Source organism: Mobula birostris, chromosome 10 (assembly GCF_030028105.1).
Source record: "Mobula birostris isolate sMobBir1 chromosome 10, sMobBir1.hap1, whole genome shotgun sequence".
In the NCBI taxonomy this organism is placed as follows: Eukaryota; Metazoa; Chordata; class Chondrichthyes; order Myliobatiformes; family Myliobatidae; genus Mobula; species Mobula birostris.
The window spans coordinates 5,436,887-5,453,672 of NC_092379.1; the positions used below are offsets into that span (position 1 = coordinate 5,436,887).

General features: G+C 42.6%; 1 protein-coding gene across 1 annotated transcript in view; it reads right to left on the reverse strand.

Annotated features, from left to right (window-relative positions):
• Positions 1–16,786, reverse strand: part of ap2s1 (adaptor related protein complex 2 subunit sigma 1) — a 66,776-nt gene that overhangs the window by 18,378 nt on the left and 31,612 nt on the right. The window contains exon 2 of the mRNA XM_072269853.1: positions 16,241–16,390. Coding sequence (XP_072125954.1) covers positions 16,241–16,390 — 150 coding nt within the window. The remainder of the gene's footprint in view (positions 1–16,240; positions 16,391–16,786) is intronic.

Below are 16,786 nucleotides of genomic sequence, written 5' to 3' on the forward strand. Positions count from 1 at the left end.
GGGAGGGGGAGGGGGAGGAATATAAGCTGGAGGCGATAGATGAGACCAGGTGAGGGAAAGGGGGAATGAAGTTAGAAGTTGGGAGGTGATAGGTAGAAGAGGTAAAGGACTGAAGAAGAAAGAATCTGATAGGAGGGGACAGTTGAACATGGAAGAAAGGAAAGGAGGAAAACCAGAGGGAGGTGATGGGCAGTATTGACAAGGAGAAGGTGTGAAAGGGTAACAAGAATCATCATTATGTGCCATATTGTATGATGTGGGCAATCGTGGTTTTTCCGCGACCACGATGTTCTTGGCAAATTTTTCTACAGAAGTAATTTGCCATTGCCTTCTTCTGGGCAGTGTCTTTACAAGACAGGTGACCCTCAGCCATTATCAATACTCTTCAGAGATTGTCTGCTTGGTATCAGTGGTCGCACAACCAAGACCTGTGATATGCACCAGTTGTTCATATGACCATCCACCACCTGCTCCCACGGTTTCACATGACCCTGATCAGGGGGCTCAGCAGGTGCTACACCTTGCCCAAGGGTGACCTGCAGGCTAGCAGAAGGAAGGAGCGCCTTACACCTCCTTTGGTAGAGACGAATCTCCACCCCACCACCTACGTAACCAGAATGAGAAATAGAAAATAGAGATGAGAGAAGGAGTAATTACTGAAAGTGAGAGAAATCAATGTTCTTGCTATCTGTTTGGAGGACATCCAGACGGAATATAAGGTGCTGCTCCTCCAACCTGAGTTTGGCCTCATTGTGGCAGTAGAGGAAGGGAGTGGGAATGGAAATCGTATTAAATAGGCACCCCCTGGGCAATCCTGCCTTTTGTGGTGGAAGAGCAAAGCTGCTGGACAAAGCAGTTTCCTAATCTGTCAGGTCTGCACTTGCAGCATTGGATATAATAGATGACCCTGACAGACTCATTCTTATCTACTGAATCAAATCTTCTCTCCCAAATTTACCAGTTTAACATTACCAATTCCCAAATTGCAACAATGACACCACTTTTAAAATGATTAACATTTTCTGATTTCCTGAGAACAAGAGGATTTCTTCTGGAACATAGGAATCTGAAGCATGAATAAACCATGTGCTCCCAAAGGCCTGATCTGCTGTTTGTTAAGATCACTGCTGATCCGAGCTTGGCTGCAGCTCAACTTTCCCCATAATTTCTCATAACCAAAAAAAAACATAATCTTCCTGTTTTCTTCAACATCCAATGATCCAGCCCCCACATTTCTCTGGGATAGAGAAACCCTAAGATTCACAGTTAGTGCTAGAGGTCAGCGTGTGCATAAAATGTAAGTTTTGCTTCTCTTTTCTTTCTAGAGAAATGCGGAAGGAATTAAGACTAGCAAGTCTGGATAAAATAAAAAGGAATAAGTGAAGGATAAGGCATTGCAGCAATCATGCAGTAGTGCTTTTCTTGGTACTGTAATTTAAGGTTCAATGTTCAAAGTACATTTATTATCAAAGTATGCATACATTATACCACCTTGAGATTCACCTCCTTACAGGCAACCACAAATACAAGAAACCCATAAGAACCCATAAAAAAAAAATCAGAATCAGGCTTAATGTCATGAAATCTGTTGACTTTGCAGCAGTAGTACAATGCAATACATAATAATTGAGAAAAAACTGTGAATTTCAGTAAATATGTGTGACCGTGGAGTTAGACTGACTGTGTGTAATGAAAAATTGGTGCTGCATGCAGGGTTCAGCAAAATGTGTGCTATCCTTTGCAAACAACAGGACAAATCTGAGGACGTGATAGAGGTATCAGGGTGAACAGGAACACCCATGGTTTTGCTGCAGTGGCCGGCATGTTGTCTGAGGGTTGCCCTCACACATGCTGGAGAGCAGTAGAGGTGACATCTTGGACATGCTAAGTGACATAGGCTAATGTCATCCCAGTCAAAGTAAAAGGACATGGAGATAAACATTCAGAAGTAGAGCTCTGTGTTAATTTGCCTGTTGACTGTGTCTTCCCAGAGCTTGTGGAAGTTCCGACACACTTGGGAAGCCATCCTTCTCAATACACAACTCCAACTCACTGTCACCTGGATAAGCTCCTGCCACGCTCTAAGAAATTTACACTCTTGGGTAGTTTGCTGGATTTCAGCCTTGTTTTGGATGGGAGGATGAAAGGAATTGAGCCGAAAGGCGGAGAGGTACAAGGATGAACGGTTGTCTCACAGCTCTGGGGTCCCTTGCACTTTATTTGTCTATCTGCAATGCACGCTCTCTGGAACTATAACGCTTTATTCTATTTTCCATTTGACTACCTCGATGTATGGAATAACCTGGATGACACAGAATCCAGAGCAACACACACACACACAATGCTGGAGGAACTCAGCAGGTCAGACAGGATCTATGGAAATGAATAAGGTTTCAATGTACATTTACAGTGCCTATTAAAATTATTCACCCTGCTTAGAAGTTTTCATGTTTTATTGCTTTACAACATTGAACCACAGATTTAATTTGGCTTTTTTGACACTGATCAACAGAAAAAGATTTTGGGTCAAAGTGAAAACCAATCTCTACAAAATGATCTAAATTAATTACAATTATAAAACAAAAAAATAATTGAATGCATAAGTATTCATTCCCCTTTAATATGACACACCAAAACATCACTGGTGCAGCCAATTGATTTTAGAATTGGTTTTAGTTAAATGGAGATCTGTTTTTGGAGACCTGTATGCAGCCAAAGTCTTTCAATATATTGTAGTAAAAATACACCTATATCTGGAAGGTCCAACTGTTGGTGAGACAGTATCCTGGCAAAAACTACACCATGAAGACAAAAGAACACTCCAAGCAACTCTGTGAAAAAGTTATTGAAAAGCACAAGTCAGAGATGGATACAAGAACATTTCCAAGACACTGAATATCCCTTGGAGTACAGTTAAGTTAATCATCATGAAATGGAAAGAATATGGCACAGCTGTAAATCTGCCTAGAGCAGGCCATCCTCAAAGCTAAGTGACTGTGCAAGAAGGGGACTATTAAGGGAGGCCACCAAGAGACCTATGACAACTCTGGAGGAGTTACAAACTTCAGAGGTGGAGATGGGAGAGACTGCACATACACAAGTGTTGCCCGGGTGCTTCACAACTTTATGGGAGAGTGGCAAAGGGAAAGCCACTGTTGAAAAAAACTCCCAATAAATCTTGGCTAGAATTTGCCGGAAGGCATTCTGGAGACTCTGAACTCAGCTGGAAGAAGGTACTATGGTACATAGTACCATATGGAAGAAGGCACACCATCAAAAACACACCATCCCTACTGTGAAGCATGGTGTTGGCAGCATTATGCTGTGGGGATGCTTCACTGCAACAGGTGCTGGAAGACTTGTGAAGGTAGAGGATAAGATGAATGCAGCAAAATACAGGGAAGTCCTGGAGGAAGACCTGATGCAGTCTGCAAGAGAACTGCAACTTGGGAGAACATTTGTTTTCCAGCAAGACAGTGAGCCCAAGCATAAAGCCAAAGCTACAACACAGGAATGGATTAAAAACAACAAAGTTAATGTTCTGGAGTGGCCAAGTCAGAGTCCAGACCTCAATCCAGTTGAGAGCTTGTGGCTGGACTTGAAAAGGGCTGTTCACTCATGAACCCCATGCAATCTGACAGAGCTTGAGCAGCCTTGTAAAGAAGAATGAGGAAAACCTACAGTGTTCAGATGTGTAGAGTTGTTAGAGACCCATCCACACAGATTCAAGGCTGTAATTGTTGCAGAAGGTGCATCTGCTAAATACTGATGGGGGGGGGGGTGGTCTGAGTAATTATACAATCAATTATTTTATGCTTAATAATTGTAATAAATTTAGATCAATTTGTAGAAATTTGTTTTCACTTTGACAAGAAAGAATCTTTGTCAAAATACCTAAATTAAATCCACTGTAATTCAATGTTCTAAAACAATAAAACATGAAAACTTCCAAGGGTGCTGAACACTTTTTACAGGCACTGTAATATCGGAGTGTGTATACAGTATACAACCTCACATTCAACTTTTCACAGGTCCATAAAACAAAGAACACAGAAACCCCAAAGCACCCCCCCACTTCCTCCCTCCCTCTGTACTAGCAACAAGAGTTGACACTTTGAGCCAACCTCCAAGAGGACCACAACCTTGTCATGGTTTGGAGGCTTAGTGCCTCAGTAACCTGGAGACCTATGCTGGATGGAGTCAGGGCTTTATGCTTTGACTCTTGGTAGGGCCACCCATGCCAAGCAGGTGAAAGCGTCGAGGTCAGATTAGAAGTGGTCCACCAATCCTCCTGGTTTGGGGGTGGGGGGTGGGGATTCAGCTCAGGGCTAACAACCTTGACTGGTAAAACAAAACTGTTGTGGAAACAGCAATGAAGAAGCTTTCTGCACCTGAATGCGATGGTATTCCTGAATGCCCACTTGGAAGCTGCATGACTGACTGTAGCGAAAATCGACAGGAAGCCACTGATACGACGAAGGAAGCCCTGAACATCGACAGAGATGGAGGACCTTCATTGTTGCCCTAACGTAACAGGCTGCAAAAATAATATCAGCTGAATACTCTTCGGCAGGTAGCCGGCTGGTGGCGTAGTGGCATCAGTGCCGGACTTCGGAGTGAAGGTTTCCGAGTTCGAATCCAGCCGGCTCCCTTGCATACTTTCCATCCGTGCTGGGTTGAGTGTCGAGTTAGCAACTCGGCCTGGTAAAAATAAGAAAGTCTGCTAACAAAGCACCGTCATGACAGTGTCCCGATGACTCCACTTGGAGTTCAGGGCTTTCTTCTTCTTCTTCACTCTCCAGCAGGACTTAAAGCTTTTCACTGTGTTTGGGTATATCGGTCATTAAAGTTCAAGAATAATAATAAAAATCTTTGCTTTGATCTTGACCTCTGGTGCTGGCTGTGCGGAGTTTGCATGTTGGTAGTTTATAAAATTACTACAAATTAACCCTGGTGTAGGTGGATGATAAGAGACCATTGGTGATTGATAGGCATATAAGAAAGACCAGATAAAAATAGCATGTTCTGGGAGTCAGCACAGACTCAATAGGCAAAAATTTAAAAATATTAAAGATAAGTTTTATTTGGCATATACCCTGTACATCGAAACCTACAGTGAAGTGTGTCTTTCTGCATCAATACCCAACACAGTTCAAGCATATGCCGGAGGCAACCAGCGAGTGTCACTATGTTTCCGGTGCCAACGTAGCATGCCCACAACTTACTGACTGCAACCCATATGTCTTTGGGACATAGGAGGAAACTGGAGCAACCAGAGAAGTGGCTTACTTCTATATATTATATGGGAAATACACTTAGTATCTCCTATACCTAACAAAGAGTCCACTGAATATATGTTCATGGTCTTCTGCTGCTGTAGCCTATTCATTTCAAGGTTTGAAGTGTTGTGCGTTCAGAGATGCTCTTTTGCACACTACTTTTGTAATGTGTGGTGACTTGAGTTACTGTCACCTTCTTGTCAGCTCAAACCAGTCTGGCCATTTTCCTTTGACCTCTTTCATTAACAAGTCATTTTCGCTCACAGACCTGGCGCTCACTGGATTTTTTTTTGTTTCTCGCACCATTCTCTGTAAACTCTAGAGACTCTGTTTTGCGTGAAAATCCCCGCCTGGCACCAACCATTATTCCACAGTCAAACCCAACTAAATCACATTTCTTCCCCACCTGCACAACAAGTGGACCTCTTGACTATGTCTACATGCTTTTATGTATTGATTGCTGCATCATGATTGGCTGATTCAATATTTGCATTAACAAGGTGTACAGGTGTACCTAATAAAGTGAGCACTGAGCGTAGATAGTACAAGAAGGTTATGCTTGCTTCCCTCCTCTCCTGGCAAATTTTAAACTCAAGTTGGGGTAAAGAATCCCACTTAAACCATCCAGAAATGTCTCAAGAAGTCAGGCCACAGACAGAACTATACCTGACATTATAGTTGATTCTGTCCTTACCCAAAACATGCAGTTTTAAGCGTTGTTCGTTCCCTGATAATTCCTCGCTCAGGCCAGGGGTACAGAAGCCCACTTTGGGTCTCATCTGCTGCCCTGGGTAACAGTAGCCACAGAGGCAAGTGACCCAATGTTTTCTCAGTTTCTCCAGATGCCTCAGAATTGGACCAGATGGTACAATTCTCCACCAACCCATCAGCTTTCTGACTTCTGATTCCTGTTAAGCCGTCCACAATACACGATAGAAAAACCAGGTCACATCCACTATACATGACATTTTCTCCCCATCTGGAGCATTCTGCTTTTTCCCCTTTTTGCTGAATCAGTTTCTGCAGCTTAAATAGCATTAGCATTTCCTTCACGATTCATTAGCAGCCAGCCAGTTCCAGGACCCTGCCATCAGCTACCCTATTCTCCTCGCCCAGTCATATGTTAAGACAGACAAGGAAACTGTCAGGGCTCTGTGTTGGTTGGCTAAGTGATCATGCATGTGGAAAAGGATGGAAGGAGAGGGGAAAACATCAGGTCAAGAGTTGGTGGTGATGACGGTAACAGTGAACCACAACAAGACCAAGAGCAATCTGAAAATTACCATTCATTGGTGAAGGGACGTGAAGCTTTACCTGTGATTCCATGTAAACAAAGGACAAGCAATGCTTATAAATGTACTTAATAACCCTAAAACAGGCACAATTAAAGAAATGAAGATGGTGTGAGCTGTTTGGGCTTAGGGAAGAGGTTCCAAAACGAGGCAGGGAGTTACCAAAGCTCAGGCAAAGATGATGGAAGGAGGGCAGGGGAACTCACGATGACCCGAGCATAGGTGAGAGAATCGAACTGCCAGACCTCAGGTATGGGAACGCACAGTGATGAGCATGAACAAGAATGCCTCTTTTCATGTCTCCTTGAAAAGCTTGTTGATCAATTTGGTTAATGGAAAACTGTCAGAAAAGGAACGTTTTCCCCCTCCCCAGCATCAGTGGGTATACCAGTACAGTTCCACACTCAAAATGTTTGACCTTTCCTCTTCCAGACAAACTGTGTTTTTAGACACTTTCAATGTTTATTTCTAATTTCTAGCAATCTGTTGTTATACTAATCCTAAACCAGTGTTTTTAGGCCCTAAGACATAAGAACAGAATTACACCATTCAGCCCATTGAGTCTGCTCTGCCATTCAATCATGGCTGATTTATTTTCCCTCTCAACCTCATTCTCTTGCCTATTCCCTGTAATCTCTGATGTCCTTACTAATCAAGAACCTATCAACCTCAACTTTCAATCTACCCAGTGACTTGACTTCCACAGCTGTCTATGTTAATGAATTCCATAGATTCACCCCCTTCTGGCTAAAGAAATCCATCCTCCTCTCTGTTGTAATGGGACATCCTTCTATTCTAAGGCTGTGCTGTTTGGTCCTTGACTCTCCCACTTCTCCACGTCCAAAATAGTTGGTAGATTTTCAATGAGATCCCTCCTCATTCTTTTAAACTCCAGTGAGTACAGGCCCAGAGCCATCAAACACTCCTCATACATTAACTCTTTCATTCTTCGGATCATTCTTGTAAATGTCCTCTGGACCCGCTCCAATTCCAGCACATCCTTTCATAGATAAGGGTCCCTAAACTGCACATATTACTCGAGAGGTGGTCTGACAAATGCCTTACATCAGACACGAGACTGATGTTGCATTAAAACTTTTCAGTAACTGACTCTCACCAAATAACTATCATCGACAAATCACTTGTGGTACCACAGGAAACAGCACACTGGACCCATTGTTCCACTACCATTACGACCTAACGGTCATCCACTGCAAGCAGGGAAGAACCCAGTTTGTGACACTTGTTTGTACCACTGGACCCGTACTTCCACGGGCGAGAGAATGGAACTGCCCCAGTGAAAGCTTTTCCACTTTAAGAGAACCTCCTGCACAGGTTTCCAGTTACTGTCAGATATGATGGACAACCACCACACTATTAGACAGGACTTCCAATCCTGATCAAAGTAACCTCACCTCCTGCAAACATACCCTAGGTAGCCAGGCAGGGACACTGTCCTCACAGTTGAATATGAGCATTTGTTGTTGATAGCCACTTGGGCAGAGTACCAATATGCGATTACTATCCTTGAAAGAGCTATACCATTGAGGGCATTGGAACAGGATGGAATACAAATTATGTTACTGGCAAAATAAGAAAAGCCTTTCTGCCAGAACACTGATTCAATGTTGCGTGATGATCTAAACATTCTACAAATTATACAGAAATTAACCAAATCTAGTTTCATAGCCTAGGGAAGAAGCAAGTGACAGCTAATCTATGCATCAAGTGCTTGTTCTTAAAGGGTCTTTTCAATTTTTTCATCTTGCCTGATCTTGAGGTTGGCAGCCCATTAGTTCAGCCTTTCTTCCTATTAATTATTGCCCATCCTCAATCTCTATGGCTTAGAGTTACTGAGGGGATATTCAGGGAGCTCATTCCCAGTACAAAGCACCTCAAGTTGGCACAGCATCTGCTGCTCCAGTTTGCTCTGCTCAGCTTTTTGTACTATCTAAGAGAACTGCCCTGGCAGCTGTGCTTCATACCCACTGAGGCTTTGGGTCTACTTTGGGCTGCTCCAGGGTCTGGATCTATGGACTCAATTTGGTTCAGCATGTTGTTGCTCGCTTCTATTGTTTGCACGATTTGTGTTGTCCCCCACCCCACCCCCTTTTCTTGCGCATCAGGTGTTGGGTCTTTATTTTTTTCTTAATTGGGTCCTCTCGGGTTTCTTGCTTTGTGGCTGTCCGTAAGCAAACATATTTCAACGGTTTATTAATTTATACATTCTTTGAAACTTGAAACTATCTGCAGGTTGGCACATCAGGACACTGGAGTAATGTGAAATAATTTTAAAAACAAAATGGATACAAGTGTTGTTGGCAAGGACAGTATTTAACATCTGTAACTAATCCCTCTTGTACTGAGTGGTTTCAGAGAATGATTATTAGTCTATACTGTGAACATGGAATCACAGTTACCCAGACTTGGTAAAGTGGACAGATTTTCTTCTATAAAGTGAACCAACCAATGGGTAAATAAATCTAAATCTGAATTTGAATCTGAATCAAGTTTTATTTGCCATTCTGCTAGTTTCATAATTCTGGGATTAAAAAATCATAAAGTTTACACTCATTGGCCATCACAATGGAATTTGAGCATTGATCCAAGTCTCCAGAACACCATCCCTCAACACCTAAGCTATCATAACTACAATAAGCCAAACAGTCCTTCCAGGTGAGGCAACACTTCATCTGAGTACCTGCTGGGGTCACTTATACTGTCTGGTGCTCATGATGCGGCCTTCTCTACATTGGCGAGACCCGTCGTAAATCGGGGGACTACTTTGTTGAGCACTTCCGCTCCATCCACCAAAAATGGAACTTTCTGATGGCCAAAGATTTAATTCTGATTCCCATTTTGACATATCGGTCCATGGCCTCCTCTTGTGCCAAGGTGAGGCTACCCTCGGGGTGGAGGAACAACAACCTTATATTCCATCTGTGTAGCTTCCAACCTGAAGGCATGAATATAGAATTCTTCTTCCAGTAAAAAAAATCCCCCCCCTCCAATCTTCTTCTATTCCCCACTCTGGCCTTTTACCTCTTCTCAACTCCCTATCACCTCTCCGTTCCCCTCCTCCTTCGCTTTCTCCAATGGTCCACTCTCCTCTCTTATCAGTTTCCTACCTCTCCAGCCCTTTACCTTTCCCACCCACCTGGCTTCACCTACACCTTCTAGCTAGCCTCCCTCCCCTCCCTCCACCTTTTTATTCTGACATCTTCTTCCTTCCCTTCCAGTCCTGAATAAGGGTCTTGGCCCAAAACACTAGACTATTTATTCATTTCCATAGATGCTGCCTGACTTGCTTAGTTCCTCCAGCATTTTGTGTGTGTGGCTGAATAATATATTAACAGCAGCAAATAATCTGCTGGGGGAACTCAGCAAATCGAGCAGCATTTTGGGGGTAAGGAATAGTCAACAGTTCAGGATTCACAGCTTTGACCCAGAATGCCAATTCCTCTACCACCCCTCCCCTAACAAATTCCACTTATCCCACTGAGTTCTTCCAGCAGTTTGCTGCTTTCTCCACTCTCCAGCATCTGCAGCCTCTTGGGGCTTGATATTTATATTAGCGTCACTAGCTTGAAGCAATACCAGACGGCTATGATACTGCAGATGCCACTGTCAAAACAGAGCTTCTAACTTACTGTTTTTAAGTTTGGCTGTATTCAATAATAAACTAGGAAATTTAGTAGGGGTGTTTAAAGACCTACCCATTATAAAGACATCCCTTAAGGATTAAGTTTCCCCTAAGTTGTACAGGTTGCACCAAGCTGAACAACTTGACTAAAATCACTGCAGTGAGGGAAAGCAAACTATCTGCTGTGAAGTTAAAACTTGTTTTCCTTTCCATTTCACCTCACTCTTGTCCTGCAGACATAGCCTGCAGGTAGCTTATCCCATTGGGTATCATTCAAATGCTTGATGTGACAGTACAACTGATGACAAGTTATTCCAGCATGATTTGTTATGTATTGGTAGATCAAGAATGACAATGGCCAAGTCGGATTAAACTTTTTTTTAACTGGGTTGTGTTTGCCATGGTACACGCTGGACAACTTAATAGTGTGGGAGTGACAAACCAAGCCGTCTGAGATGAAAAATGTGTGCACACTCGAAAACCCACCAAAGAAAAAACCAGAAGACCTTCTGCACGTAGGAGGCCCAGTTGATTCACTGTATCAATCGACCACATGGGCGCTTGCCACATTCTCACAACTGGTCTGCTGTGGTTCACGAATCCAGTCCTTTTCTTGTACATTATTCAACTGTGAACTCTCTCAAGGAGGATTCCTGTGGAGTGGGATCATTTACCCCTTCCCCTCTAATTGCTACCATCGAACTCTACCTCCGGTAACAGCCCCAGATGATGCCCGAGCTGAGTTCAGCCAAAGAGGATCAGAGCTTTGGAGCTGTTTCCCAGTAGATAATACCAAGACATGAGCTCATCTACAAAGGGGAAAAGAAGCACAGTTGCTCAGCTGGCAAATATTACCAAGTGTTTAACCAGAAAATCATTAATTCACGTTGTGTAGGATCAGTTAGAGCAGGGGAAGCAACATTCCTGCTTATTTTAGGATACATTTACACATTTAATGGGTGACTGAACACCCACTACACCAAGACTGATAATTTCTCATTTAAAAGTGGGCCCAACATCACTAGAAACATCTGGCTGTCCATAGCTTTGGTAGGAAATATTGCAAGGCAGTGAGGCAGATGCATGAATAATGTTGGTGTAACTCTGTTGAGACATATCTTAATATGTAACTTGATTACCTGTGGGTCATTAGTTTCACACATTGCTCCAATTAGCCCTATGCTGCCTTGCTGTTCGTTCTCTTGTTTTATTTGCTCCATAGGTGTTCGATGAGCTTTATTAATACGTTGAGTCCTGGGATTTTTTTGTTAAGTTTTGTACAGACTACATTTTATACAGCAATGAACCAAACACAAAGCCAGTGACACAGTGGGACCCAGTTTTACTGAAAAAATACCTACTATTTTCTCTCGTCTTAGAGACATGGATTTACGCTGAGCAGTCAGTAGCCCACAGTAAATGGGTTCAAGTGCCTATTCCTAATGATCATCATTATGTGCCTCGTTGTATGATGTGGGCAATCACGGACTTTCCATGACCATGATTGTTCTTGGCAAGTTTTTCTAAACAAGTGTTTTGCCATTGCCTTCTTCTGGGCAGTGTCTTTACAATACAGGACACCCCAGCCATTATCAGTACTTGTCAGAGATTGTCTGGCTGGTGTCAGTGATTACACAACCAGGAATTGTGGTGTGCACACGACCATCCACAACCTGTTCCCACGCCTTCACGTGTTAAGCAGGTGATATATCTTGCCAAAGGGTGACCTGCAGGCTAGTGGAAGGAAGGAGCACCTTACACCTCCTTTGGAAGAGACGTATCTCCACCTGCCAACCCTTTAACAGGTTCGTGCTACAAGTCAGCACTGACTAGAACTGAAAGGTGAAGCATCTCTTTCCTATGAAATTGAATACTGTACCATATGGTGCACAAATCCAGAATGTCCCAGCTCCGTGTCACAAGGGGGAATACAGCTGATTTCTATCATATGGAGTCTCTATCCACATTCCAAAATAATTGCCATTCCTTTTCCCAACCATTTATCCACCTCAAGTGGCTGATGCTAAAATTCTGGTTTGTTCTCAATTAAACAGCCACTTTAAACACATTAATTTAAACAAACATATATCCTGGTCATCTATGGATAATGATAAACAAACAACTATTTTTCAGGAAGGGGAAAGTGAGGGAACACAAACCAATCTTCATTGAAGGATCAGAATTGGAGAGAGTGAGCAATTTCAAGTTCCTGGGTGTCACTATCTCTGAGGACCTAACATGGTCCCAACATATGGAAGCAGCTGTAAAGAAGTCAAGAGATTGGCTGCATTTCATTTGGAGTTTGAAGAGATTTTGTTTGTCAACTAAACCACTCAAAAACTTCTACAAATGTACAGTGGAGAGCATTCTGACAGGCTGCATCACTGTCTGGCAGGGGGCTACTGCACAAGATTTAAGATTAAGTGGCAGAAACTTGTAAAATTAGTCAGCTCCATCATGGGCACTAGCTTCCATAGTATCCAACACCTCTTCAAGGAGCAGTGCCTTAGGAAGGCAGCGTCCATCATTAAGGATCCCCACCCCCAGAAATGCCCTCATCTCATTGTTACCATCAGGGAGGAGGTATAGAAGCCTGAAGGCACACACTCAACGATTGATGAACTGCTTCACGTCACATGCTGGTGATAATAAACTTGACCCCAATTCTGATTCTTCCCCTCTGCCATCCAATTTCGGAATGGACATCGACCCATGAACACTACCTCAGTACTTTAATTTGCACTATTTCTTTTAACTTAACTACTTAATATACACACATATACTTAATGTAACTCTCCTTTTCCCTCTACGTTTATCATGTAATTAATTGTACTGTTACTGTGAAGTTAACAAATTTCACCACATATGCCAGTGATATTAAACCCGATTCAGAATTTTTACATTTCAGATTCTACATAACAAATTTTAAGACATAGGTCGTGACTGTTAATACAGCAAGCGGCAGAGACATAACGTTTACGGGGGCTCAGTCCTCACTGTAGTGATAAACATGAAAAAGTCTGCAGATGCTGTAAATCGATGTTTATGCCCTCAAGTTGGAGGCTACCCGGACAGAATATAAGGTGTTGCTCCTCCACCCTGAGGGAGGCCTCATCTTGGCATATGAGGCGGCCATGGACTGATAGGTTGGAACAGGATTTATGCTGTTTTAACTCAAGAAAGACAGGATGAACATTTAATTTTTTTCTTACATGTGAGTAAAAACTTACATGAAACACAAATTGAGTTACCAATATTTTGCCAGAAGAATGAATGTACATCTTTTCTAACTTTATATATTATTTATCCAAATGTATGTGGTGACCTGTATGAATCAACTAGTTAACCTATTTATATTGGCTATCTCCCTTCATCTCCATCTTGATGAAGGGTCTCCTTGACTGTCCATTTCTCTCCATAGATACTACCCGACCTGCTGAGTTCCTCTAGCATTTTGTGCGTTGCTCCAGATTTCCAGCATCTACTGTCTTGTGTTTCCTTGTAACTCTTCTTGCTGTGTTTTTAAGTCATGTTGCATCATCCGCTGGAAGAACTGGAAAGATTATCTTTGTAATGAGCTGGCTGCCATGTTTTCTGCATTGCTGCGGTGGATACAAGTGAATAGTCCAGAAAGGATTTGTATCAATACGAACTATGTTAAGGCATGATTGGGCCTCCAATGTGCGGGAGGCACTGTCTTTGGGCTCGGGTTTTCGAGTACATGCATTTCGTCTTGGCAGACCCGGTTTGTAGCTCTCACACTGCAAGTTGTCCAGTGTGTACCATTATTACCATGATTCAGTAAAAAATATTTAATCACAGTAGAAGTTCAGTACCTTTTATCTGAGATGTTTGGGGCTGGAAGTGTTTTGGATTTTTTCGGATTTTGATATTGCTTGGGATCACCATCGTTTCCGATTCTGAATTTCTGTGCCACTGGTAAGCAGCCTTTGTCTTAGACTTGTTCATCACACATGTGCACTTGACAGTAAAAATTATTACATACCATTAATATAATGAAAGTATGTGTTCAGGGTAACAGAAACTTCAGGAAAATGCCTGAATCAGCTGTTGAACAACAGCAGGCTTTCAGTCTCCCCTACTAGGCCATGTTTCAATTAAAAAGTTACAGTACACTGGATATGAATTTTACTTTTTTTTTTAGGTTTTATGCATTGTAGACTTGTTCTGGTGTTAGATTTTCATCAGCGATGATCTTGGCAAACTCATCAATAAATTCCTCTGCCGCATCGCAATCAGCAAACACTTTATCTTTAATATTCTTTTAAATCTATAAAAAAATTAATGCCATGGCTTTTCTTAAATTTCTGCAACCAGCCTGCTGAATATTGACAATTCCCCTCAGTTTTCAGTTTGTCATGATAGATCTTTGCTTGTTTCATGAGCAGCATACTGTTAAGCAGCATATGTTCACACCAGTGTTAATGATACCCGATTAAAATCTTTGTTTCTCGCTTTGTGCAGCAGTTTTCTATTTTTCATTAATATCTGTTTATTACATATGTGGAGTCACTTCCTGGAAATGTCTCTTGTCTTTCAATCCACAACAAAGACCCACATCAGAATCAGGTTTATTCTAACTCACTAATGTCATGAAATTTGTTTTTTATTGCAGCAGCAGTACAGTGCAATACATAAAATTATTACAATACTGTGCAAAAGTCTTAGGCTCCCTGGATCTATATACCCAAGGCATGAGAAAATATGCAGATACCGGAAATGCAAAGTAACACACAGAGAAAATGCTGGAGGAACTCAGCAGGTCAGGCGGTATCTATGGAAAAGATCTACGGGCGAGACCCTTCTTCAAGACTGGAAAGGAAGGGGAGAAGTCAGTATAAGAAGGTGAGAGGAGGGGAGGAAGAGGTACAAAGATGGCTGAAGATAGGTGAAACTGCAAGAGGGGGAAGGTGTGAAATAAAGAGCTGGAAGTTGATTGGTGAAAGAGATAAAGGGCTGGAGAAGGAGAGGATTCTGTTAGGAGATGGTCGAAGACCATTGAAGAAAGGGAATGGGGAGGAGCACCAGAGAAGGTGATGGGCAGGTAAGAAGGGAAGATGTTGAGAGGGAGATAAGAATGGTGAATGGTGAAGGGGGGGCAGTGAAATTACTGGAAGTTTGATAAAGCAATGTTCACACCATGAAGGTGCAGGCTACCCATACTGAATATAAGCTGTTGCTCTTCCAACCTGAGTGTGACCTCATCCTGGCAGTAGAGGAGGCCATGGACTGACATGTCAGAATAAGAATAAATGGCTAGTCACCAGGAAATCCTGCTTCATGTGGTAGACAGAACAGAGATGCTCGATAAATTGGTCTCCCACTCTTCGTCAGGTCTCATTGATATACAGGAGCCACACCTGGAGTACCTGATACAGTAGATGACGCGCACAGACTAGCAGGTGAAGTATCGCCTCACCTGGAAGGATTGTTTGGGGCCCTGAATGGTAGTGACGGAGGAAGTGTAGGGGCAGATGTCGCACTTGTTCCACTAGCAAGGAGGGAGATCACTGGGGAGGGACGAGCAGACAAGGGAGTCGCCAAGGGAGTGATCCCTGCAGAAAGTGGAAAGTTGAGTGGAGGGAAAGACCTGTTGGAGGTAGCGGAAGTTGCGAAGAATGATGTGCTGGATACGGAGGCATGGTATGGTAGGTGATGACAAGAGCAGCCCCATCCCTGATGTGGTAGCAGGAGGCTGGTCAGATGTGCGCTAAATGGAAGAAATGTTGGCAAGGACAGCATTGAAGGTGGAGGAAGGGAAGCCCCTTTCTTTGAAGGAGGAGGACTCATTTGTTCTGGAATGAAAAACTTCTTCCAGAGAGCACATGCAGTGGAGACAGAGAAACTGAGAACAGGGAGTGGCATTTTTACAAGTGAACGGTGGGAAGAGGTATAGACCAGATACAATTGACAGGGTGGAATTTTGCATGGTATTGTAGGTGGAGACTTATATAATGCAAAATAGCCTGACTACTGCAATCTCAAAACTAAAGTCATTATTGTACCTCCACAAAGTTGGTGTGCTTAGCATCACGAACAGTCACAACAGCATGGACTTCCTCGATGAGCTTCTGTTTCTCATCATCATCGAACTGCATGTACCACTTAGCCAAACGGGTTTTGCCAGCGCGGTTCTGAATAAGGATGAAACGGATCTGAAATGAGAAAAAGGAAACATGAAGAGACTGTGGTGTCAGCTGTTTGATTTATGTGCACAAGAATGTTTTACAGTAACCTTCTTTCAAGTTCTAGTTTGACAAGTAAAGCTCCCATATTTACTTTGCAAAACATTTTTCCCCATTGGTGTTGTTTTTCAGAATCAGAATCAGAATCAGGTTTAATATCTCTGGCATATGCTGTAAAATTTGTTGTCTTTGCAGCAGCAGTACATTGCAATACATAATAGAAAAAAAACTCAATTACAGTAAGTAAATATATGTATATTAAAGGGTTAAAGGGTTGTGTTGGCATGTGGCCAAGTGGTTAAGGCGTTCGTCTAGTGAGTTGAAGGTCGCTAGTTCGAGCCTTGGCTGAGGCAGTGTGTGTGTCCT